General features: G+C 45.0%; 3 protein-coding genes across 11 annotated transcripts in view; 1 reads left to right on the top strand and 2 right to left on the bottom strand.

Annotated features, from left to right (window-relative positions):
- The window catches only part of SPPL3 (signal peptide peptidase like 3), a 77,056-nt gene extending 66,084 nt beyond the window's left edge, over positions 1-10,972 (bottom strand). For 3 of the 4 annotated variants that reach the window (XM_069030672.1, XM_069030673.1, XM_069030669.1), the window contains exon 1: positions 7,956-10,972. Coding sequence is in view for 1 of the 4 variants with exons in the window: in XM_069030668.1 (XP_068886769.1) it covers positions 5,591-5,607 (17 nt within the window). In the remaining 3 variants the exon portion in view is untranslated. The other variant, XM_069030668.1, reaches the window with a different exon arrangement.
- Positions 555-23,147, bottom strand: C15H12orf43 (chromosome 15 C12orf43 homolog). 5 transcript variants are annotated; one of them, XR_011155394.1, is made up of 7 exons: positions 22,880-23,147; positions 22,048-22,146; positions 21,346-21,419; positions 20,937-21,027; positions 19,827-20,549; positions 13,703-13,856; positions 555-1,566 (listed from the first exon to the last, which is right to left on the bottom strand). XR_011155394.1 is itself a non-coding variant. In XM_069030678.1 (6 exons), exons 1-6 carry the CDS (start codon positions 23,025-23,027, stop codon positions 20,201-20,203), a joined length of 810 nt encoding a protein of 269 aa, XP_068886779.1. In that variant the 3' UTR covers positions 19,011-20,200. The 5 variants fall into 5 exon arrangements, 3 of the variants coding, with proteins under 3 accessions (XP_068886779.1, XP_068886780.1, XP_068886778.1); XR_011155395.1 differs by lacking the exon at positions 555-1,566 and adding an exon at positions 13,437-13,601; XM_069030678.1 differs by lacking the exons at positions 555-1,566; positions 13,703-13,856 and adding an exon at positions 22,400-22,448 and having other exon boundaries at positions 19,011-20,549; positions 22,880-23,027.
- Positions 1,560-18,175, top strand: HNF1A (HNF1 homeobox A). Of its 2 annotated transcripts, XM_069030664.1 has the most exons (10): positions 1,560-4,256; positions 10,956-11,155; positions 11,276-11,462; positions 11,766-12,004; positions 12,785-12,942; positions 14,356-14,557; positions 15,716-15,907; positions 16,184-16,305; positions 16,597-16,738; positions 17,329-18,175. In XM_069030664.1, exons 1-10 carry the CDS (start codon positions 3,922-3,924, stop codon positions 17,454-17,456), a joined length of 1,905 nt encoding a protein of 634 aa, XP_068886765.1. In that variant the 5' UTR covers positions 1,560-3,921; the 3' UTR covers positions 17,457-18,175. The 2 variants fall into 2 exon arrangements, with proteins under 2 accessions (XP_068886765.1, XP_068886764.1); XM_069030663.1 differs by having other exon boundaries at positions 10,956-11,462.
- Positions 23,148-23,411: the final 264 nt, after the last annotated feature.

The following is a 23,411-nucleotide window of genomic DNA, read 5'->3' as shown; positions in this document are numbered from 1 at the left end:
CCCCAATAATAGAAATAATAGAAATAACATTATCATAATAGCTCTCACATTTCAAAGAGGGGATTATGTTAATGTCATTCAGGCCAGTAAAGCATTTAGCAGTCGCAGCAGGAAGAACAGCAAAATGGTAAAGAATTATTAAAAGAACCATTTCTCTGTGTATCATTTGCCAGTGGCAATTTTACCACCCTATTCAGGGAACTATATGGGCTCCCTCTAGTAGCACTTATATCATAAATATATTTAGGCTTTTTTTCCTTCTCTGTATGCTCCTTGAAGCCACATTACACTGGCTTTGTACCAGCAAATGACTGTATTTTCCATCATGTACACTTAATAACAGATATAATTCAGTAAACTAAGACATCAGAGGTAAAAATGGTGTTGATACAGGAGTCAGGCTTTGGGAGTCCATTTTGCCTTCCATGCTGTTTACAGGACTCTGCTGTCCCTTACTGTGGGTTTGCCCTAGTGCAATAAGCAGAATACAGACCAGTACATGTCAAATAAGAATAATGTTCCTATTGTGTAGCCATTCATACTCTCATGAAGTGTTTTCAGTGTTGAGTAATTCACTTACTTTATTAGATACAGGGGAGAAGAGATTACTTTGAAACAGTTAATACAGAACCAAATACTGCAAACATGAGAAAAATGAGCAGGTATCACTTGGTGTCTTCAAACTTTTAAGTTTCCCCTGCTACAATTACCAAGATCATATTAACCAGAGTGACTTCAGAAGCAAGCCATGGCCTGGGAAATTGTTACAATTAAGGAAATCAACATATAGTAAGCACTGGTAATAGATGAAAATGGGTACAGGAAATCCAAGACCCCTTATTTCAAATATTCATCCTCAAGGCACAATCGCTGAGCACAATTCAGCTACAGGAGAACATTGTCTGGTTATGGCACTCCGCAACTGAGCTCTTCCTCCAATAGAACTATAATCTAGCTGGTTAAAGCCTCCACCCTTGTCCTATGCTATTCTCTCATCACCTCACAACTGCACTTTTAATAATCTGAGAATATGATACTGCAATCCTTAACACCAGGCTATAAAATAGGGAGGCTGGCTAATTCACATCAGGAATCCCCTTCAGCCTGACCACTAGCTTTTTATAACATTTAAGAAACACTGAAAACCTCACTGGTTTTCCTGCACTGAGGAATCTGAAATACTTAATGGGGCTGAACCAGTCACTGGCACAGCCTGGCAGGTTCCAATAAATGGAAAGATGAAAGTGGGTAAATTTACTTGGTTTTTTGCTAATTGTCCAGGCTCCTGTAGTTTAAAATGGACAATTCTAATAGACCAAGGGAAAAAGCCCTTCAGGATAAAGTGATAGAGAATATTCACCTCTTCCTCAGTATTTGAAAGGTTTCCTTGTTCAGCTAAGTGTTCTCCACATGGCATCCAGTTGTAGCATTCAGGGAGGTCCTATCATACAAACAGATGTTCATTTCTGGTTTTATAGACTTCAAAGTTCACTGGTTTCAAAAAATGCTTCTACAGCTGAAGGTCTTCAAGCAGCAGCATCAGGACTTCTGGGTGCATAAGGAATCCTTGAAACCACATAATATAGACATAATTTGTTGCTATACTTTCTTCTCTTTACAGTTTCTATTGACAAATATTGCTGTTCTTTGTTTAACCTTAATGGTCTGTGTCCCCATCCCCCCTCAAACATTCAACCAGTTTATATACCAACAGAATATTGACAATATTTTAAACAAGAACAGTGGTAATATTTTCCACCTTGGTTTATATAAGAGATCACGATGCCAAAGAGAGGCAGAAATAAGTAACACAGAATGACAACATCTCCTCTGTCACATACTGCAAGAGCTCCACAATCTGTTGTGTCTGCTTGCAAAATCCTTGAATTATAAGGACATAGCATGCAGAAACTGTATGTCATGGTTGGATACTGTAATTACAATTGAAAATTACTGTAATCAGCCAGTAATGTTGTCATGTCTACTGGCGGGAGAGGGGGGGGAAATAAAGGAAAACTGTAATAACAAATAAAATGTGTGAAAATTGTATCAACACACTGACAGTACAATGCCAAAAAATGCTCACATTCTTGAAGTACTCTTTATTAAGAGTATGACCCCAAAAAATCTTTAGAAGCTGAAGTTGTCTTTTTAATGTTCACATGAATATTTCTTACAATAAATGTTTTTACATGGACTCTGAATTTTTACTCCTTTTTTACTCTTTTTACTCCACACAAAGTCGTCTGTATCCATTAGAGCTTTATTAACGCCCTGCAGGGAGGGGACGTGGTGCTCTGATCGAAGACCAGATCTGAAATAAAAGACAAGAGTTAACACAGTCCTGCCCGGGGCCTGGAGGGAGGAGGGTCCGTCTGCAGGAACTCTGTCCTGCAGCTGCTGACTCAGGAGCCTGGAGAGCTTGGCCAGTGGTGCCCACAAAGGAAAACAGGGGCCAAGGTCCTCTGCAGCATTGTCTTGGGACACTGCCCGGTCTGGGGAGAGCCCTACCAGGCTCTGTTTAGCTCAGGCTTGATGGGAGTGTATAGACACAGGCAGCTGCCCCTGGCAAGCCTCCACTGAGAACAGCTTTATATCCTCCAAGGAATCATTTGCATGAGACACTCGTGCATTGAGTCCACATGTGCACGTCAAGTTACTCCCTAATTTAGCCACTCAAAGTAGATACATTCATCTATATCATTTCAGACCAAAAAAGACAATTTAGTCATAAAGACTCCTGGAGAACTGTATTAAGTGATTCCAGCCAAGCCAGGGATTATGATTAGGAAATCATCCAACAAGTGGGAGCAGAACCTCAGAGCAGGGTTGGTATCAAAAAGAGGTGGAGGTAGATGATAAAGGGGAACCACAAGCCTGCCCAGAGTACGTGTCAGAAGCAGCAGGGCAGTTAATGATAGAGCAGGGATTCTGAGCATGACCCAACACCCAGGGCTATCCCTTATCAAATACTTGAATCACAAGCTCAGAGGGGCAAGCCCTGCAATCCCTCAAATTATGGGGAACAGTGCTCCTGCTCATAACTGAGCAATAAACATAGCAAGTTAAAATGGAGGTACTACTAGTATTTGCACATCAAGATACCCAGCAAGCCAAAGTCAGAATTGAAAAAGTCACTTAAGACTTGATGATCTGCCACAGAAGTCAGCTGGAGCCTCAGAACATCCTGCAAGTCTTGGGAATGTAAAGCCAGTGGTTGCTTCCCCCTCTGCTGGGAGTTGCACAAAGGGCAGTGCAGCTACCAGTGTGGCTCTCTCAGCCCAAAGGCCTGACACTGGCTGTATTTCACCACTGCCAGAGCTCCAAGCAGGTTCTGCGATATTCCAATGGCAGCACCTTGTCCTGAACCATGGGCAGCCAAGCACAGCTCTTCCTTTTGGCTACTCCACTTCCTTCCTTCTCCAAAACTAGTGAAGCCAGAAGTAAGCCATGCTTCTCCATCCCCACCTTCCTAGTTTTCTTTCCATAGCTCACTTTTCCATGCTGCAGACTTTCTATCCCTTCATTTTCTTCTCCTTCCCTCTCCTGCTTCCCTCCCTTTCCCCCTCCCCCTGCTTTCTCTCCCTCTGCACTTTGTGAACTGCAGCGGCAGTGCTGAAGTCCAAAGTTCAGTAACTTGCTAAAGCACACAGATAAATATGAACCTTGGAGAATTTACATTTGCTCCAATGTAAACAGATAGCCAAGGGTCCCTTTATCAGCACTGGCTCAGGACAGTCGTGGGGGGTCTGAAGTGGCTCAATTTTGTATTTTGTTTTTTTTGGGGGGGGTGTAAAGGCGGGAGGCTGTGCTGTGCCCACTCTCCTGACAGTCGGGCGTGTTACCTCAGGAACATGGTGTGAGGAAGCTGGAAGCAGGATAACCCGAAATTCAAACCCAAGAGACACCAGGCTGAAGACCATGGTCTCGAAGCTGACTCATCTCCAAGTGGAGCTGCTGGAAGCGCTGCTGGAGTCGGGGTTGACCAAGGAGACCTTGATCAAGGCACTGAGTGAAGCAGAACCCTACGGGCTCCAGAGTGAAAGTCAGCGTGCTATCAATGCCCTCCAGACTGAGAAAGGGGAGCCCTGTCCCGACATCCCCAACCTCCCCAACGGAATGGGGGAGTCCAGGTTATCAGAAGATGAAACCTCAGATGACGGGGAGGAATTTACCCCTCCAATAATGAAGGAGCTGGAAAACTTGAGCCCTGAGGAGGCTGCTCACCAGAAGGCTGTGGTGGAAAGACTATTACAGTAAGGACAGATTTACTGCTCTTCTTTGCTGCTTTCTTGCACTCTCCCTCAAGCTCTCTTTTCCTTTCCCCTTCTCCTCAGTGTCCCTAGTATTCACAATTGATCTAGCTGCACAGTCTTCATCTGTGCCAGGACTAGCAGCCCCCAAACACCCCCAAATGCTTTATAAATGCTCAGATTTTCCTTTTATCTCGCTTAAAATGCATAAAGGAAGCTATGGAGGACTAGCAGCCCCCAAACACTAGCAGCCAGGACTAGCAGCCCCCAAACACCCCCAAATGCTTTATAAATGCTCAGATTTTCCTTTTATCTCGCTTAAAATGCATAAAGGAAGCTATGGAGCGTAATTACGTATTTGACATGCTTATAGCATCAGGCTTCAGAATAGTCCAAGGCCTGTATAACTCCCATCTCTCTGACTGAATGCTAGGATATAGGATTTAAATTTTTAATAGAACTCACAATTTCAGTCATCAGGAAAGAAAAAAAAAACCTGGTCACTCTGAACTGGTGCTATATTTGTACGGATGATACAATGAAGTTTTAATGTTTCCCTGCTGTATTTAAGGAGAATGATATTGTTAATTTCACTGGGGTTCGCTATAGATTATTGACCAAAGAGAAATCAAGAGACCCCGTCCTTGTCGTTCTTCTGAGTATGAAGTTCCGTGACTTCACTGGGGATTTTTCTTGTAAAAAGCACACACCAAATACATGCAGAGGTTAAAACCTGGACAGAACACTGCTTCTACCATCTACTGCCTGTCACAATTACAAAGTACGTACACAGCAACAGTTACAGGGTTTGCTGCCACACAAATTTGCCTTTGCATACAAGCATTTTTGAGATCAAAAGACAGGGAAAGTTCCCTGAACCAATGGCCTCACAATAGACTCAGAGAAACATTCATTCATCTTCCCATTTGGGATTTTTACTGGGATACAATCCCCGTGGGAGACCCAAGAGGTTTGTCCAAGCAAGGATCAGGCCCAGCCTACCATCTATCACAACAGATTCTTGCCTGTTTTGGGGCTATTTTGAAATGACAAGCTGATAGAAGACAGAGGTGCAGCAACATCCTGCACCTAAAATCTTCACTAGAAATCCAGCTAGGGAATTTCTCAGGCTTTCTGATCACTCTCTTTCACGTGCAAAGGAAATAAACAGAAAATATAACAGAAGCAAACGTCAAATCCCACTACAAAAGGCCAGAGCTAAGAAAACAGCATGACAAGAGTTAGCATTCCCTGTAAATACTTAAAAGAAAGTTCGCTGGCAGACTGGGAGTTGATGATACTGCAGAACCCAAGAGAGGAAAATTCACTGCTCTTACCTGGATGGGGAAAACATTCCCAGTAATTCAGTCTTCCTCCTGGCCCAGTATGTCTCGTTTCTTCCCCACTTCCAGCTCTGCTACATCGAGTTTTCTCTACTTCCTTTACATCTTTCAGATTCTTTTTACCTATTTCCCTTCTCTCCTCACTATTGTTTCTGCTGCTATTCCTCCCATTTTGTTGTCTCCTTGCCTGATTCTCTCTCTGCCTCTCACTCTTTTTCCTCCCCTCATCCTAGTCTCCTTCTCATCTTCCTGAGTCTGCGTACAGGTCTTGGGGCAGTTTGAGCCCAGTGGCACCGGGCGGGCCCTGGCTAGTTACTAATTATCCAATGGCTTTATTATTTCTCTTTTGTCTTATAAATTTATAGATGAAAAGACCCTGATAAGCTTTTTGATCATTAACTTTTGATAGTTTATTAAGTATCTCTCCAGAAAGGAAGCCATGGAAGTTGAGGAAGATTCCCTGACTTTGTCCCTTTTTCACTAATGAATGGGTGAAGCAGGACTGAAGTGACATCCGCTGTGATCTAGGAACAGACACACAGATGGAGCGAATTCCTTCCTGTCACCCTGACTTCAGCACAATTTCTGGTTTCTGATCCTCCCTGCCTTTCTAGGAACTTGCTGCCAGTCTTCTCTGTGCTTAACAGCCTCACCACAAGTCTTACCTCTCTTCCAAACCTGTGACATTAACACCTTCTGATGAACAGTCAGATAGTCCACTGAGCAGCATTTCCATTTCACAAATGGAAACTGAGGTACAGACAAATTCTAGGACCTACCGAAACCTCTGAGACAGCACAGAGGAGACTGGGCAAGGACAGGGACCTCCTAAGCCTCACACTGTCTCTTAATTACACAAGCTTTACTCTGAAACATCAGAGTTCTCTGTCATCAGTCTCCCCCACCACAGGATAGAGCAATTCACTTCTGCTGTTGAGGATAGTATGAAGGGATCAGAAGCCTCAGTTTCAGCAAAAAATTACAAGTATACTTATCGAGGTCTATAATAGATAGAAATCAACCAAGTTAAAGTGAAAATGGTAGAAAACCTGCATTGACATGTTTCAAATTTCTCATCAAAGCAACAGTGTGTCTAAAAATCTATTCAAAGCATCTGAACCAGTATCAGGAGTTGGTAATACCCTAAGAAGTTGTTACCTACTAATAAAGGTTTTTTTGGTTTTAAGATCAAACCTTTCCATTAATAGATGCCTACAAGTAACGTCCTTCGAATAGTGTTAAAATATTGTAAGGCAGGGCAGAACAGTCTATGACAGAAATTACTTCCAGCAATAGAAAAAGAAAGGCGGGCAAGAATCTCCATGCCGAGGGATTCCCAGCTAAAGGTCAATGCTTGCAAAGCTATTTCAGCATCTACACAGGGGTTTCAAAGCAGAAACCATATGGAGGCAATTCTGCCTTTAGACAGAAGCCTCTTTGGGCATTATTAACAATTCCTGGTCTGCAGACCAGATTTTAACAGAGAGATTGATTTGTGGGCAGCTACTGCTGATACAAGAAAGTCTTTGTGGTAACTGCAGCCATTGCTTATAAAGAAAAATCAGGAAAACTGTCCGTTATTAGGCTTTCCAGGAGCTGGAAATGGAAAAAAATGACAGCACCAAGAGACTAACTATGTCCTCACAGGACCACTGAAGTTGAAACCAGTCTTGAAAGCTCTGGTCAAAGCTGAGTAGAACAGGGTGTAGAGAAGATACACCCACAGGACTGGGTGCACCCATGGGTGTTGATTAGATTTTGTCCCTACAGAGAAAACGTGCTAAAAGCAGTTCAGACAAAGGTTTCTCTAGTGGGGAATTAACATAATTTCATTTTGTCCTTTCATATGTCTCACTGATCTCTGTAGATTTACAGTTTGAATAAAAGCATTCTTTCCATATCAATCCACACAGAAAACAAATTGCATCTATGATAAGAAATAAATGACTCAGTAGGGAGGTAGAGCTGTGTGGAGAAACTCCCAAATATTCCAGAGTATAAAGCAAGAAGGAGGCTACCTTGGGGGAAGGGATCATACTACTGCAGGTAAAGCAAATGGAGAAAGGTATAGCAACAATCCACCTGTAGGGCAAGGGGTGAAATTCCATTAGGAAAGAGAGAAATTGAGATAAGCAACGGATTTCCCCTGGAGGCAGGGATAAAAGCATGTTTTCCAGGAGGAAAAAAGAAAACAAAGATATATAATGACAAAGGTTCAGTCTTTCCCCCTGCTTAGACTCTATCTGGGGAATCTGGAGATGAAACTGCCACACCCCTTTCATTTCCACATATAAACCAAGATGAGGCAAACCAGGCCAAGTTCAACAGAAAGGAACACTGCCAGGATGGATGGTCTTACCTTCCCTCTGCCTAGCCCGGCTCCAGGCTGTGCACTGGGTTATGTAGCAGCTCCAGAGGAAAGGGCCAGGGGATGATCCTGAGCACTTCACAGCTCTGAACCTGTTTGAGCAGGGTCTGGTCCAAAGCAGCAATTCAGAACCCACCTCAGGGAACTGAAGGCTTCTCTCACCTGAGAATCAGAACAGGAAAGAAGAAGAGAGAGAGAGAGAATGAGGAAGAGGAAGAGGATAAGAAAGAAAAGAACAAAGGAAAAAGTCAGGAAGAGTGAAGGAAGGAGAAGGTCCCCTGAATGTTACATCTCCAGCTCTCTGGAATGGGTTTTCTTTAATGCTAACAACTTGATATTTACTTTCCATTTAAATTTGAGATCTTGCTATAAATTATCAACCAGCCTCTTGTTCCCTTTGAGTTTATAACTAACTACCTGGGTTACTTATTGTTCAGGTAACAAAAGGGAGGTGAAAACGCCCTTAAAAAGTGACCTCAGAACTAAGAAAATGGGAAGCTGACATGGAGAGAGGACCCTGGCCCCTGTGGTGGGGATGAGCCATGGGAAAGGGCTATGCTCACATTTTAATAAGCAACTGAGAGCAGGAGAGCAAGACTTCAGAAGAAGGAAGTAAAAGCTACCTGTGTGAGACCAACTAGGAGACAGAGATTAGACCTGGAGAACAAGACCCTGGGGAGACAGTTTGCATCTGGGGAAAAAGGGAAACTGAAAGGCAGAAAACAGTCTTTGAGATAGGAAAGGAGAGCTTGAGTAAGGCAGACCCATTTGTCTGAAATAATTGAGATTTGACTATAACAACAAGCAGGAGAACTCAGTTTAGAGTGAAATCCTCCCCTCTGACAGTCAATGACAGTCTTATAGCCAGTGAAAGAGAAAAGGTTTCTGATGTCTTAGCCTGCGATGGAGGCTCTGCAGGTGAACTGTGTATTTGGGCAAGGGTTCAGCTGACCACACTGTCATCACTTGGACTGTGGTGTAGCCTTGGGCCTAAAGGACTTGCTGCATTGATTTTGCAGACTGGCCTTTGACAATGTACAAAGTAACCAGGACTTCATACAATTGCCCTAGGAAATCACACTATACTAAGATTCCCTGCACAATTTTACATCACAAAGCTCTTTGCTGTGTCAAAAGATGACAAAACCCACAAGTCTTTAACCACTGTGAGAAGAGACTCACAGACACTTCCTGGTTTATTCCTGTCACAAAGTGAAAATCTCAACAGGGGAGACAAAACTGACTCGACTGGGGTGCAGAAAGGAACTAACACGTAATAGACGCTTCCATCAGTGGCAACAGTCTTTCCTCTTCCTATCTGAGCCAGAACTCCAATCTAAGAGACCAGGTTCCCAATCAGAGTATTTTCTCCTCTATACAGGGACTTGGACAATGAATGCAGGGTGCATGTGCTGGCCAGACTATCACAAGTACAAAGGCAGGAGACTGGTTTATGCAGCAGGAGCAAAAAAAAACCACATGAGGAAAGAAAAACTTTCTTAAATTCAGCTCAATTTGAGCCTTTGAAAGACAAAGATGGTTAAGGGAAGATGCTGAAAACCAGAAGCCTCTATGGCAAGTGCTCCAATGTAAAAGAGAAACAAATGTTCTATTTTAAGCAGGTTCTTCAAAAAGCTGTGACTGACACCATTCATGTCACACTTTAACTGCTATGGAGTTTGCTCCTTGGACTATGCAGCCACTGGGAGAGGGGCTGCAGGGGAACAGAGATAAGGGTGTTTGTACTGAGAGAACAGGTGTGGACTTTGTCCTCCTTATCACCGTGCAGCCTCCGGCAACCTCCTGAGTCAACAATGCAAGGAACAGCACAGTTGTTGCCTATTGCTCAGACGTGTGTGCTTTTGTGACAGTTTCTGCACAATCCCAGGTACCTTTTTTTCTCCCCACTGCTCCTTTGATGCTGGTGTTGAATGTGACACCAGCATCCTCCTACAGCACTGCAAACCATTTCCTCCAGACATTTCACACAGAAGGCACAGAAGGATGCTCTTTTTCAAAGTGAGCCAGGGGCTATTCTGCAGAGGTGCTTTGGCACTGTTTGGATTTAGACTGATGGGTTTCACATCTTTATTTCTACTGTGACTTTCAGCTGTGGTGAAATCAATACACATAAAGTCACAGTGTTTTCTCTATTTTCCTCAAGAACCTTCATGGATATTCCAACTGGAGATCATAAAAAACAGAGATTCACATTAATTATAAAATCCCAAACCGTTTCTCAGATTTTGTGAGCAGGTCTCAAATAGTTCTATTCCCTCAGCTGTTACCCAAAGGAGGGCAGCAATAGGGGGTATTAGTGGTTTGCCTGTAGTTCTATATTGCATTTAGAAGCTCCGGGTAGATCTAGGTGTGAATCAATGTGTTTGAGTAACACGTAGCAGAAGTGTAAGAACACAATCCTGGATGATTTGTCATATACATATGCATACAGAGCTGTTATGTCACAGTATAATGACAGCCTGTTTCCATTTGCTGAATCATTGCAAGGCAACCCAACCTGGACCACAATCAGGGCATGCATCAAGTTCAGTCTAGCATCACAATCAATCTGTCTTGGAAAACTTAGTACATCTGCCCCATATGCCTTAAAGAGAGGGGGATAGAGAAGAAAAGTTATGGAGGGAAAGGGAAGAGAGAGGTTGCCTCTGTGTATTGGGAAATTACCCTGGTAACCGAAGTCTCTCCTAAGGGCAGACTGAAGTGTGTACAAAGAGCAGTTCAAAGGAAGCCAGTGCTACATCTTTTTGCACTTTATTTCCAATGCCATGCAGAGTCAAAACTGAGCAAAGTAGCACACTGAGGAACAGCTTTCTCCCCTGCAGCCAATGAACACTCTGGCCTCACCAAACGTGATGGTGATGACTGGCAAGTGCCCCTCAGGAGCTACTACTGCACTTCCTTGAAATCCAGGTCTGCTGAGAGCAGGTGTCTGATCTCTCTCCCCTGAGAAGTGTTTTCTGTTCCTTCCAGAGAGGATCCCTGGCGAGTAGCAAAGATGGTGAAGTCTTACCTCCAGCAGCACAACATCCCTCAGCGTGAGGTGGTGGACACTACTGGTCTGAACCAATCCCACCTCTCACAACACCTTAACAAGGGCACTCCCATGAAGACCCAAAAACGGGCAGCCCTGTATACCTGGTACGTCCGGAAGCAGCGAGAGGTGGCCCAGCGTAAGTATGCCAATGACTGCTCTCCTGTCTCAGTTTCAGAAAGGCCTCTGCTCTCCCTTGCTTGTCCTTACTCCCTATTGTTTTCAAGGAAAAAATTCCCTTGCTCCTTTGTGCTTGCAGAATTCACACACGCTGGCCAGGGTATACTGACAGACGAGCCCATGGGAGATGACCTGCCCACCAAGAAGGGAAGAAGAAACCGCTTTAAGTGGGGTCCTGCCTCACAACAGATCCTGTTCCAAGCCTATGAGAGGCAGAAAAACCCCAGCAAAGAAGAGAGGGAGGCACTGGTGGAAGAGTGCAACAGGTAAGGGTGGGTGTGTGTCTTTGATGAAGAGGGGCACAGCAGGGTCCCTCTGCATTCTTGGTGTTTGCTGGTGCCACTGGGAGGCAGGCCAAAGGCACAGCACTGAGTGTCACCACTTACACCAGCCACAGTTAAATGCCACAGCTGATCATTCCTTGTCCACAGAGCACAAGGAATGCCTCAGGTCTTGCAGGACCCTTCCACACAGTGTGCCAGACCACAGCCACTTTGGGGCTGTGCACTTACTTTGTGTCTCCGACTAAGCCCAGCTCAGCAAGGCTCTTCTTGTGCTTTCCCCAACAGGGCAGAATGCATTCAGAGAGGTGTTTCCCCATCTCAGGCCCAGGGACTGGGCTCAAACCTGGTGACAGAGGTCAGAGTTTACAACTGGTTTGCCAATCGCAGGAAGGAGGAGGCTTTCCGGCACAAGTTGGCCATGGACACCTTCAGCGGACCACAGCCCACCTCTGCCCCCCCTCTAACTCCCCACAACTCCTCCTCCCTCCAGCCACCACCTGCTCTCTCACCCAGCAAAGTTCACGGTAAGAAACAACCAGAGGGAGATCTGAAAGAGGTGTGAATCTCCCCAAACTCAGTCACCTACACTGCCTCCCAAGTCCAGCCCTTTAGGAAATGAATCAACAGATAGAAAAAGTAGATTTGCTACAAGGGAAGAGCAAAGGTGACAAAGAGACCATGTCTCTGAGTGAGGAGGGTGGCTAGAATGTCAAGGGTGATAAAATTCAGTACCAAAACCCACAGCCAAAGCCTCTCACTTATTTTGAGGCCTCCTAGCTGGCAGGCAGCAATCCCAAACTTCCTGTTCCAGGAGTCATCGCTGCATATCAGAAGTCAGTTCTGTGCCCTTTCAGTCATGTGTGCCCCTTACTCCCTTCAATACCAGCCCCATTGGACTCTGTGACAGAGTTTTCAGGCATGAGGAAAAGTCATTCTCCATCCAAAAAGAGCACAGCTTTTTCAACTTCATAGGCCAGAGCTGGGGGTTGCTCTTGCTATGGGAAGAGATGATCTCACAAAGACTCCTCTCTACAGCCACATTCAGAACGGTCGTTTCCAGTGAACCCTGCTCACTCCCTGCAGCACTCACAGCCAGTCAGTATTTGAGGAAGCAGTTACACCAAATTACAGGGCAAAGTCAGGGAAGGGTGCAAGAATGCCTGTTCTTCTGGTTCCCCTATTGACCATTAATATCTGCCCAAACATCTGTGGCAAGTGCCCAAAAAGGAAAATGAATTCAGTGCCTGCCTAAGTTTCTCAGTTTCTCACTTGTAACAACCAGTTTCCCTCCTGTTGTGATGCAGGGGTGAGGTACAACCAACAGCCAGCCAGTGAGGCAGAGTCCTCCAGCAGCAACCACCACGGGAACAGCTCCATGGTGACCACCCAAACCATCCTGCATCAGGTTTCTCCCCCTGGACTGGAGCCCAGCCAGAACCTGTTGAGCACAGACACTAAGCTGGTAAGTGATGGATACTTCAGTTCTGCTGACTGGAAGATGTCAGGCCATCTGCCTGTGGTCATAATATGAACTATTCACGAGTATTTTTTTTTTAGAATGTTCTTAAACCCACCTTCTTATGTTACATACTCATATGTAACATATTGTTACATAATGTTATATGTAATGGTATGTTATATTAGGGTCACTTTGCACTGACCATGTAAGATCAATAGTCCTGAGATACACGTGCCCCTCTAGACTGTGGTGAGGGCAGGTATTAGAGCATGAAAGCAAGAAGACATTTCCTTATGAGCAATTAAAACAGTCTGTTCTGGAAACACACCACTCAGGGTATGACAAGATTCCCTTCTTCCTAGGAAACTGTATTCTCTCGTCCTTTCCACAGAGACATTCTCATCTCATGTCTGTCATTTGAACTCTACCCATCTCAAGAGAGTTGATCAAACCAGTGGGATTACCAGAACACAGATCCATACTTATGTATATCTTACCTGTAAAAATGAAGGCTAACACTGGATGCAGACATGTACTGGATAACTAGATTGCCTCTTCAAAGCCAATTTCCTTCTGAGATCTGACCAGACCTTTTCCCACATCATTAACAACAAAGCACCAGAACTACATGACTGATCATTTTCAGTTTGCACGTTACCTTGCTTTCAGGGAAACAGCAGAAGTTTGCATTAGCGCAGGTTGGCCTGAGGCAAAGTTAAAGTCACCAAAAATAAGTATTATTTAAATCTCATCAGTCACTCACTTTGCTGGCTTTCTGGTCTCTTGCTGAAGTAAGTCTTTAATGAGGTCCTGAAAATCTTCTATGTCTGTCTTCCAAACCTGATATTAAGGTTGTTTGTCCCGCTGTTTAACTTCTTATTGCTTATTCTTACTAGAGATTCCTTACAGTTTTTTGTCTGAGGGGAGAGAAAAGAAGTATAATATAAGGCACTTCACTTTCTCTATCAGCCAAATCATTAGAATGCTTTTTTGCTCTTCCACAATACTATGACTACAGGTCTCTAAAGGAAAGAGGAACTCCTGGATTCTGTGCTGAACTCTGCCACTAGAATTACCATTTAAAGTTACCTGAGCCTCTTAATTTCTCTGAGCATCACCTTCTGCCCTCAGCCACGGAACAGATGATCTTTCCCTATAGAGAATGCAGTGGGCTTAATCTCATTCTTACGATTTCTTAAATGTGAAAGAACTAAACCAGCAGGGATTTACTCTTAGTATGTCAACAGCTGATCTGTGCTAGTTAATTGATGAGCACACAGAAAATGCAGACAAGGATATGTGAAGCCTTTCCAGTTAGTTAGCCAAGGAGAAGAGCAGGCAGCAAGAGAGGTGTTTATCACAGCTTTGGGAGTCGCCTGCTGCAGGTGCCACATTCAGGGTTCTCCTTTCCCACAGGTATCAGCTCCTGGAGGAACTCTCCCTCCTGTCAGCACCCTGACTGCCCTGCACAGCCTAGAGCAAAGCCCACACACGCTGAGCCAGCAGACCCAGAACCTGATCATGGCATCCCTGCCAGGGGTCATGGCAATCGGGGCCAGCGAGACCCCATCCCTGGCACCCGCCTTCACCAACACAGGAGCCTCCACCCTGGTGATCGGTGAGTAGTGGCTGCAGTGACTCTGCTTCCAGCATTCACAGGAACAGCTGCCTCTAATTGTTACAATTACTTGCCCCGTTTTCAAAGCCTTATCACTAAGCTGGCAGTGATACAAACCCGAGGAAATTGTCACCAAAGATCAGCAGCACAGTTTGCAAGTACCACGGCTATTAAGGACAGATGTTCCTCATTCACATCACAATTAAATTACACACAAACCCACGTTTTAAGAGTAAAGGATTCTTACAATCTATTCCTATGCCGATGTTTTGGTTTGCTGCTCTTCATCTTTCCAAGTATAAATATAGTATTTCCTTAAAACAATGAAAACTGAAGCATGTTCATAGTGCTTGCAAGACAAAACATCCTGTTCCACTTCCTGCGAAGAGCAGCACATGCCTTTGGAATCCACAGCAGTAATTACTGGCTTTTTGTATTTTTCATTTTGACAGCTTTTCTGGACTTTTATAAGATTTCTTTTCATTCTAAGACTAGTCTATTGCCAAAGTGCATCTCATGAGAGAAACGAAAATAAAATGTACACTTCTCTTACACTTTCTTCCCAGGAAGAAAGAGGACTTGTTTTGTTCCATGGTGACAGCTGTGAACTAATTTCCATTTCTTCCCAAGATTATGATATAGATTTTAATTCTGTGCAAACAAAAAAAAAAACCCAAAAAACTGGAGTGCTGGAGAGACCCGCTGATTTACAGGAACAGGGTCTGGACAGTTGTGGGAAATGGGCAGTAATGTGTGAAACCTTCTACTTCTCTCACTGATTCAAATTCCTTAATTTGGCAGCCCTAGCAAAAAAGAATTTAAACTCCATTTCATGTGGCTGGACAGTTACAGCCTAGTTCTCTCTGTTGCCAACAGCTTCATAAAAAGGGGCTATAGCGGCACACAAAGATGTAGACAGGAACAAACACTGGAAACCAGAGATGGGTTTATGCAGTTTTTGCACATTTCCACTTCACTCTCACAGGCATGAAATCTATTCTTAATCACAGACAACCAAGGGAACACCTGAAAAGCAGGATCTGAAATCACCCTGCAGTGCCAGGCTGCCACAATGACCGTTTCAGGTGCCCCTATTGTAGAGCAGCCACACTCCTCCTGAAGTGTGGGACACCACTGGCATCAGTCCTTGTTTTCCAGGCCTGGCCTCAACCCAGCCCCAGAGTGTTCCTGTAATAAACAGCATGGGGAGCAGCCTCACTACTCTGCAGCCTGTCCAGTTCTCGCAGCAACTGCACCCATCCTACCAGCAGCCCCTCATGCAGCAAGTCCAGAGTCACATCAACCAGAGCCCCTTCATGGCCACCATGGCTCAGATACAGAACCCTCATGGTAAGAATGTGAACTCATTTGCTCAAGTAAACAAAAATAAAGACAGTTTCACAAGCAGTGGAACAGTGGTGGAATTTGCTGGGTCCTTGGGCTTACAGCACTGTTTTCCTCCTCTGTTATTGTCACTCTCATTATGAAATTATTTTTCAATTGTATTTATCTCCCTGTCCCTCCACTCGCAGCATTTTGAAGACAGACAGCAGGTCCCAGTGCATGAGGAGAACAACTCAACCAAAGCTCCAGCATCCAAATGATGTTGTTTTCTTTCATGTACAGCTCTCTATGGCCCCAAGTCTGAAGTGACCCAATACACACACACAGGCCTCTTACCACAAACCATGGTGATAACAGATACAGCCAATCTCAGTGCCCTAACCAGCCTGACACCAACTAAACAGGTAAGCCTTTATTTAGCCTTTGCTCCCCCACCTGAGAGCTGCACCAGTCCGAAGACCGCTCCTTGCATGTCAAAGAGTTTTTGGGCGTGTCTAAGCCATCCCAGCAAGAGCATCTTTCTTATTGCCTGGCCTTGCTGGTACCAGCTGCAGTATTGGAGGCACTAGAGCAAGTTCTTCACTGCATCATCAAGGAGAATTTAATCTCCCCAGAAACTGCACCTGCTCAACTTTTCTCTCACACCTGTTAGAAGGGATGTAGCAGCCAGGCACTATTAACTCTCTTTTCTCTAGGCATTCACACCTGACTCGGAGACTCACACCGAGTCTGGGATGCACACACCAGTGTCACAGGCACCAACAATCCATCTACAGAACCAAGACACAACCATCCAGCACCTTCAGCCAGGCCCACGTCTCACCTCGAGCCCCGCTGGTAAGAGCAGCAGCCACTATTGTGGCTCTTCAGCCACGTATTGCCTGGTTTTTCTTGACAACACTGTAAAATCCAGTTAGAAAATGGTAATTGGGGCTCACAATTCCTTAAAAGGGCTCTGCCAGTGTCCTGAAGGGTTTGAAAAGTTGGTATAAGGAAAAGACTCAGAGCAGAGTCCGTGTAAGGCCAGACTGTGGAAATTAGCCCCTTCAGAATCCAGAAAGGAAAATATCTTGAAAAATATCAACAAAATCAGTGTCAATGAGTACCCAGTCCTGCAGGCAGTTTTCAGGGCTGAGAAGCCCAAGACTCCCTCACAAAGACTCCAATTGGGTCTTCTCAGTTCTAAGAGGAGAACTAGGACATCAGCTAGAATTCTTAGAACTGAACTCTGCAGATTGCTGCCCTCAATGTTTTCAGGCTGGCTGTGGAGCCAAGCCAGGTATTTGGCAGCACACAAAACACTCAGACAAAAGCAGTTATGCCCCTAAGCCAGGAGAGTGCAGCCATGCTGGAAATGGGGGGTTGTACATGCACAGTAAGGGGACTGATGAGAATTTGCAATTGACTTCTGCCTGTACCTTTGACAGTGTCCTCCAGCAGCCTGGTGCTGTACCAAAGCTCCGACTCCACCAACAGCCACAGCCAGCTGCTGCCATCCACTCACAATGTCATCGAGACCTTCATCTCTACACAGATGGCATCTTCCACCCAGTAACCACAACAAGTAGCTCATGAGTGACTGGCATGACCAACCCGCCAGATGCAACTCCAGCCATGTTTGCCACCACTGTCACCACTGCCTCACACAAACCCCTACTCAGCTGCCTCCAGGAGAGAAAACGTCTCAGGCTCAAGACAGAAAACATGGAAAGATGATGCTGGCACTGCTAAAATCCACTGCCTCCACCCTCCCCCAAAGTAGCAAACCTAAACCCCAGGAGCCAGCTCAGAATGGTCAGACATCCTTTTGTGGCTGCCCAAGAAGGAATCCCAACAGTGCCAGGGTGTGCATGGGACTTTCATTCAGCTCAGCTCAAGCTGGGCCTGTACAAACCTGCCAACACCAGACTAAATCATGTGGGAAAGAGCAAAGCTGAGCTGCCAAAGAAGGGACACCACCTTTAAACACTCTCCTCCTTTGCTGCAAGGAAGCACCCAACAAGAACTATGAGAAGTAACAGCACCTTGGAGGTTCCTGACTTTGCAATGAGAATAACCAAGAAACAGATTTGGGAATGGCTTGGCACAAACCTGTCAGTATGGGATCACTGACAAGCTACAAATCCTTAATTAACTACCAAAATACCAAACATTGTCAGTTGAAAACGACCTGCTCTAAAATCATGCTATCCCAGTGGAAATGGCTTGGTTGTTTTTGATATAGCTCTGCTTTGTTTTAAATGCAGAAATTAAAGTTTAACAGCTGCAAGGAGATTCCAGTTCTCTGCATTAACCCCACAGATTCTCATCTTGTGTGACTTGCTGAATGATTTGCAGAATGGCATTCCCCACTGGGTCCCTGATGCTGTCCAGCACCTGGGAGGTTCCCATGCTCCCCAGGGAGTAGAGGTTCCTTCAGTTTTCTCTATGAACACTCAGCCTGGATTCATTTTACAGAACATGGCTCATTCTCAGCTTCCCTGTAGGCTTGATTTGTAGTTCTCGATATGCAAATAACTGCCCTGGGGTCTAAGAGTCTTGCTTGCACTAATTGAAGGATTTTAGTCCCAAGGATCTACTTATACAATTCCTCTTCTAATTATTCCTCTCTATTTACTCTCAACATCCACATCACTGATACACCATTAGCCAGATGTGAAAAAAGCCCCAGTTAACAGGTTTTTGTCTTTGTGTTTGAAACTGAGCTACTCTTTCAACTGTGAAATGGATGAAAAACCTTGAGACTAGAAGGGAGAATTGAAAAAGCCCAACAGTGGACTCTTCAGTTATCGTATCTGGGAATGTCAAAATTGCATGTCCATCAAAAGTTTCATTGATAAGAGATTCCTCTAGATACCATCAACAATTTCAGTAACTAGATTCTCTGAGGAATTTTATCTTAGAATTGTTTTTCAATTTCCCATGTACATCAGTTGCAAATATATCTAACTTCCAGTTAGCATAAAAATAAACCCAAAACAAAGCAAAAGGAAACATTTAGGCCACCATGCATTTGAAAGCCCAGGTTTAAACTTCAGTACACTGAAGTTTTAACTGCACATAAGACAAATAACTTCTGCTGGCACATTCTGTTAGATTACAATCCAAGTTTCTACTTAGCTTTTTTATTTTTGGATGCCAGCTGTGTTTTCTTGACTAAAAACCAACAAGAATCTTACAACAATTTCCCATGCTCAAAGAGCTACACTTCACTATTTTGGTTTCTCTAATCGGGTGTTCTGGTCTCCTGAACTGGGCCAATAAATTTGATTTACTGAAACCCAACAATCTTAAAAACAGAAATAGAGTATTTATCAATAACAGTTAATTTCCTGAAAGACTGGAAGTATAAACAGACTGTCATACTGAAAACTACCAAATCTCACAGAGAGACAAAAGTCATTAACTAGCCCAAACAAGGACAGCAAGGTGCTTTTTAAACTAGGCTTAAGTCCTCCCTGCAGCACTTTCATAGCATTGATCATCCAGCAACTAAAGAGCCATCCTGAGCCACCTCTATCTTAGCTGGCGAGAATCTGAATACAGCAAGAAAGCCACTGTTGTACAAAACCTATCAAATTAAGTAAGTCCAAGAGCGTAGTAAAATTTAATAACAACAGATGCCATTAAAAAAACCCTATACATGAAAAGAATTTTCAATGGACACAACTGGAACAGTAGGACGCATTTATACCAACCCTGAAATCAGCTCACCACACTGTTTATGTGTAAGGGCCCCGGTGAGGTGCAGATTGCAGAGGGATTAGTAACACAGCAGGTTTCAAAAACAGATTGTTATGATGATCGCAGGGAAAAAATAAGGGCCCTGATTTTTGACAAGATGCTTTTGATAAATGAGTCTCCCACGGGCTGGAGCTATTCTCAGTAGTCTACAAGGAGGCAAAGAGAAAAAGGAGTTGATCACCTGTTGCCATGTAAACTAAATTCAATTCATCATATACTTTCTCCAGGAGGGTTTCAGGATGTGAAGGAACAGATCAGGAGGGATGCAGCTATGATTACATCCCTCTGCCATGCAAGTCTGGCACAGTATTTAATCCTTTTAGATTGGGCCTGCATAAGCAGCAGCACAGACAACTGCTGTGTGAGGAGAACAATGTTCCCTTCCTTGGGGACGCCAACAGCACAGGAAGTCACTTCATTAGTCTCTCAGGCCACTGAGCTTTCAGAACAGAAGCTTTGCCAATTAATTTTCCCTCATCTGCAGCAACTCTTGTTGTTAGGTTTTCTTTCAGTTTCCCTCATCCATCTCAGCCACCTGCCATTTGCAGAGCAAAATCATAATTCTTTTTTCTTCTTCTTTTTCTTTTTCACAGCTCCTGGCAGCACTGAGTTCTCTCTGTGATTGCTGTCCTGTCTCTCCTGCTGGCCATTTGCAGACACCAACTGAGGCAAATCTTTGCAGATCTGGTCACACTCTGCTGGGTCTATTATTTTCTCTTGAATATTGTTCTCTCTCCTAATTTTCTTCTTCTTCTTTTTTTTCTGGCTGTGCTCTACATAACCTTGACTCTGATCCTGGTTGGAACCCTGGGACAATGCAGGAAAAGCACTTTGCTTCAGAATATCCGCAGCTGAAACGGCAGCCTCCTGGTACCTTTGCCACTCTTGGTCACTGTCTGTGTCACTGGAAAGGTAACAAGAGGGAAGGAAGTTGTGTTGCACTTTTGCCTTGAATTCACCCAAAATCTGGACAGCAGAGTAATCTGAGATGAGAACACATGATAAACACCCAGTGGCTCTGGGACTTCCACACCTCCAGTTTGCATTTAACCAGTCTGAAGGCCAAGGTGTTCTTTACACACAGTAGGAGAGGAAAGAAAATCTCCCACAAACTTTTCTAGTTCCCCGACACTAAAAAAGAAACAAAATTCTGCTCTAGTCAAATATAAAGTGTCATAAATACAGACTTCCCAAGCTCTTCAGCTTCCTATTTCCTTGTGGGAGTTCCAGCTGCCTCTGAAATATGGGATGCAACAGAACTTGAGGAGCAAAGCAGCTGCCAGCACCTTACCTGGAGCTAACTGGCTGCCTCCTCCTTGCTGCAGGGCAAGGCTCTGGTTTCCCACAGTCTCCAGGAACAGAGGAAGAAAAGAGGCGAAAACCTGAAGTATGGAAAGGGGGGGTTTAGGCACAATATAAAACAGAGGTAGAAGCAATCAATTGCCACTTCCCTGGAATCCTCAGTGCTGTTATTGTATTTCCACAGTGCTTGACAGCAATTATTTGGGATCATGTGGGAGGACTTGGGGCACAGAGGTCAGAGCTGCAAAGTAACAGCTCTCACAGACACCAACAGAAACTCTTTTACAGCAAATATTTATTAGTTAGTTGGATGTACAGCTGGTGACATACAGGATCCATCTCACTTGTCCGCAGTTAACAGTCACAAAACAGCCACAATGGCTGAGACTGGAACTCACCATCATCTTCAGAGTCAGACTGTGCCACCGAAGTCTGTGATGGTCCTGATGAGTCCTTCAAGACAGTGATGAAACTAAACAGAAAAGCCCAGTTAGATCTTAGACAGGTTTGTGCAAACCAAGCTAAAGTTGTGTATTTCTGGGAAACAAGACTAGAGGGAGATGTTGGATAGATCCTTTTTTGTTTGTGAGGCTGCCTCAGCTCCCTGTTTCCAGAGCGGATCAGGCCTTCTCAGCAATGCATGCCACAAGAATAGTTTAAAAACAGCATTTCTAAAGCCAACTCTAAACACCAGGAATTCCAGTTCTCCAGGGCTATGCCTGAACAACAGATAGACAGTGGCAGCCCAGTTCCACACATTCTGCCAGCAAAACCCTGAATCAAGTACTGGTTTAGGTTGCAAAAACAAATCAAAGATTCTCCTGCTAGCCATTACAGCATGGAAGTGCTAAGGCACTCAAATTATCTTTCCTCCCCACAAGACATTCACCACAGAGGCAAATGGAGACAAGCAGTGCTGCACAGAGAGTTTTGACCAGATGGGCACAGCATATCAGCAAGGTTAGGTCACAGAATATTGGAAGCTTGTACTTAATACAGGAATGAAGGAGACAAGATGTTGAATTTCCTGGGTTTAGCACACAAAAACATCAGTGTAACTGACCCACAGAACAAACGTTTTTAGCCTTGCATGCCAGTACCTGTCTAGCATAATTCCCAGTTTCTTTGCAACGTGTGCTCTGAACTCTGGAGTCGTCTGGAGCTCATTGTCACCATCCTCGCAGGTGATCGCCTCACGCCTGTTTGCAATAAGAACAAAGATTATCTCTTTCAAGGCCAATAACATCCAGCCCTCTCACCCAAACACTTAAAAGACATATTAGTCTTTCCAGATTTAAGCATAATTTCAGATTATGATTGGACAAATTCCCCAAACAGAATTGGCCCTTTCAGTATGAAGTATCACAAGGTACAAAGTAGAAGCAGCACAAATATCACACATTAATTCTTTCTTCAAGGAAACATTAAGTCTGAAACCAGAAGCAAAAATACCTCAGGCTTGGCTGATCTTTAGGCTGCAACCGATCCTTTCTAAAGCCCCCTGAAAAGGAAGTAGCAAAGGCACGTTTAGAACCCTGCAGCCAGGACCTCTTTAACCCCTGTCAGGCACATGTTAGACCATAAAGAATAATGCCTGAAAGACAAGCCTGGCCCACCTTCGGGGGTGTTAAAACAGTTATGAGGAGAAAGGGAAACTTCCCACAGGCCAGCACTGCCAAGAAGGGGCTCTGGGCCCAGCTGAAGGCCGGGCATGGCCTCGGGAGGGCCGGGCATGGCCTCGGGAGGGCCGGGCAGAGCCCCCTTCAGTTCTGACACCGGCACCGCGACAAAGAGGAGTCGCCGCCTGAACACCGCTCCCGGCGGGTCAGGAGGAGCTGCGGAGGGGGCCGGACCGGAGCGGCGGGGCGGGGAAGAGAGAGGAGGGCACGCCGCAGTGGGGGATCAGAGCCCAGCCTGTCCACCGCTCCTCACCTCCGCGCGGCTCCGCCCGCGTCGCCGCCGCCGCCTGCGCGGCGCAGTCCCAGGCAGCCTCTCGGAACCGCGCGGCCGCTTCGCCACCGCTGTCCGAATCCGAGCTGGTGTCGCTGTCCGGGCCCAAGCCGCCACTGGGCGCCACCATCTTGCAAGCGCGAGACACGGTGGACCTTGTGGTACAGCCGCGGTGCATGCCGGGAGGTGTAGTCCGGCTGCATAGCATGCCGGGAGCTGTAGTCCGACACGGCTCCCATACCCGAATTTCACAAATTCATCCTTGTTTCAATCAGCATCTGGAGGATACGGTTCATACCTTTGGGGCCCTGTTAACCTCTTAATCAGCTACTACATTGAGACGACAAACTTTTGCTTGAATGTAGAAGCTGTGCCAAACCCTGCTGCTTTACTGACTGGTTGGAAACGAGAAAGCTGCTTTGTTAGAGATTTTCACTGCTCGTGCAGGTAGGACTGCTTTGTGTGTTCCTCATGCCATCAGCACTATCCTGTTACGTACTACATCTTCATCGCA

The sequence above is a fragment of the Aphelocoma coerulescens genome, chromosome 15, assembly GCF_041296385.1.
Source record: "Aphelocoma coerulescens isolate FSJ_1873_10779 chromosome 15, UR_Acoe_1.0, whole genome shotgun sequence".
Taxonomy (NCBI): Eukaryota; Metazoa; Chordata; class Aves; order Passeriformes; family Corvidae; genus Aphelocoma; species Aphelocoma coerulescens.
The sequence above is the reverse complement of the archived record's forward strand: the minus strand, read 5'-3'. Positions and strand labels throughout refer to the sequence as shown.

Coding starts and splice junctions, on each gene's coding strand:
- HNF1A (XM_069030663.1), top strand. CDS start 3,922: ATGGTCTCGAAGCTGACTCATCTCCAAGTGGAGCTGCTGGAAGCGCTG. Junction 12,943..14,355: donor TGAGCACAGACACTAAGCTG/GTAAGTGATGGA, acceptor CCTTTCCCACAG/GTATCAGCTCCTGGAGGAAC. Junction 15,908..16,183: donor TCAGATACAGAACCCTCATG/GTAAGAATGTGA, acceptor TTTCATGTACAG/CTCTCTATGGCCCCAAGTCT.
- C15H12orf43 (XM_069030677.1), bottom strand. CDS start 23,136: ATGGGAGCCGTGTCGGACTACAGCTCCCGGCATGCTATGCAGCCGGAC. Junction 21,420..22,047: donor CTGGGAATTATGCTAGACAG/GTACTGGCATGC, acceptor TTTTCTGTTTAG/TTTCATCACTGTCTTGAAGG. Junction 21,028..21,345: donor GTCTGACTCTGAAGATGATG/GTGAGTTCCAGT, acceptor TCCATACTTCAG/GTTTTCGCCTCTTTTCTTCC.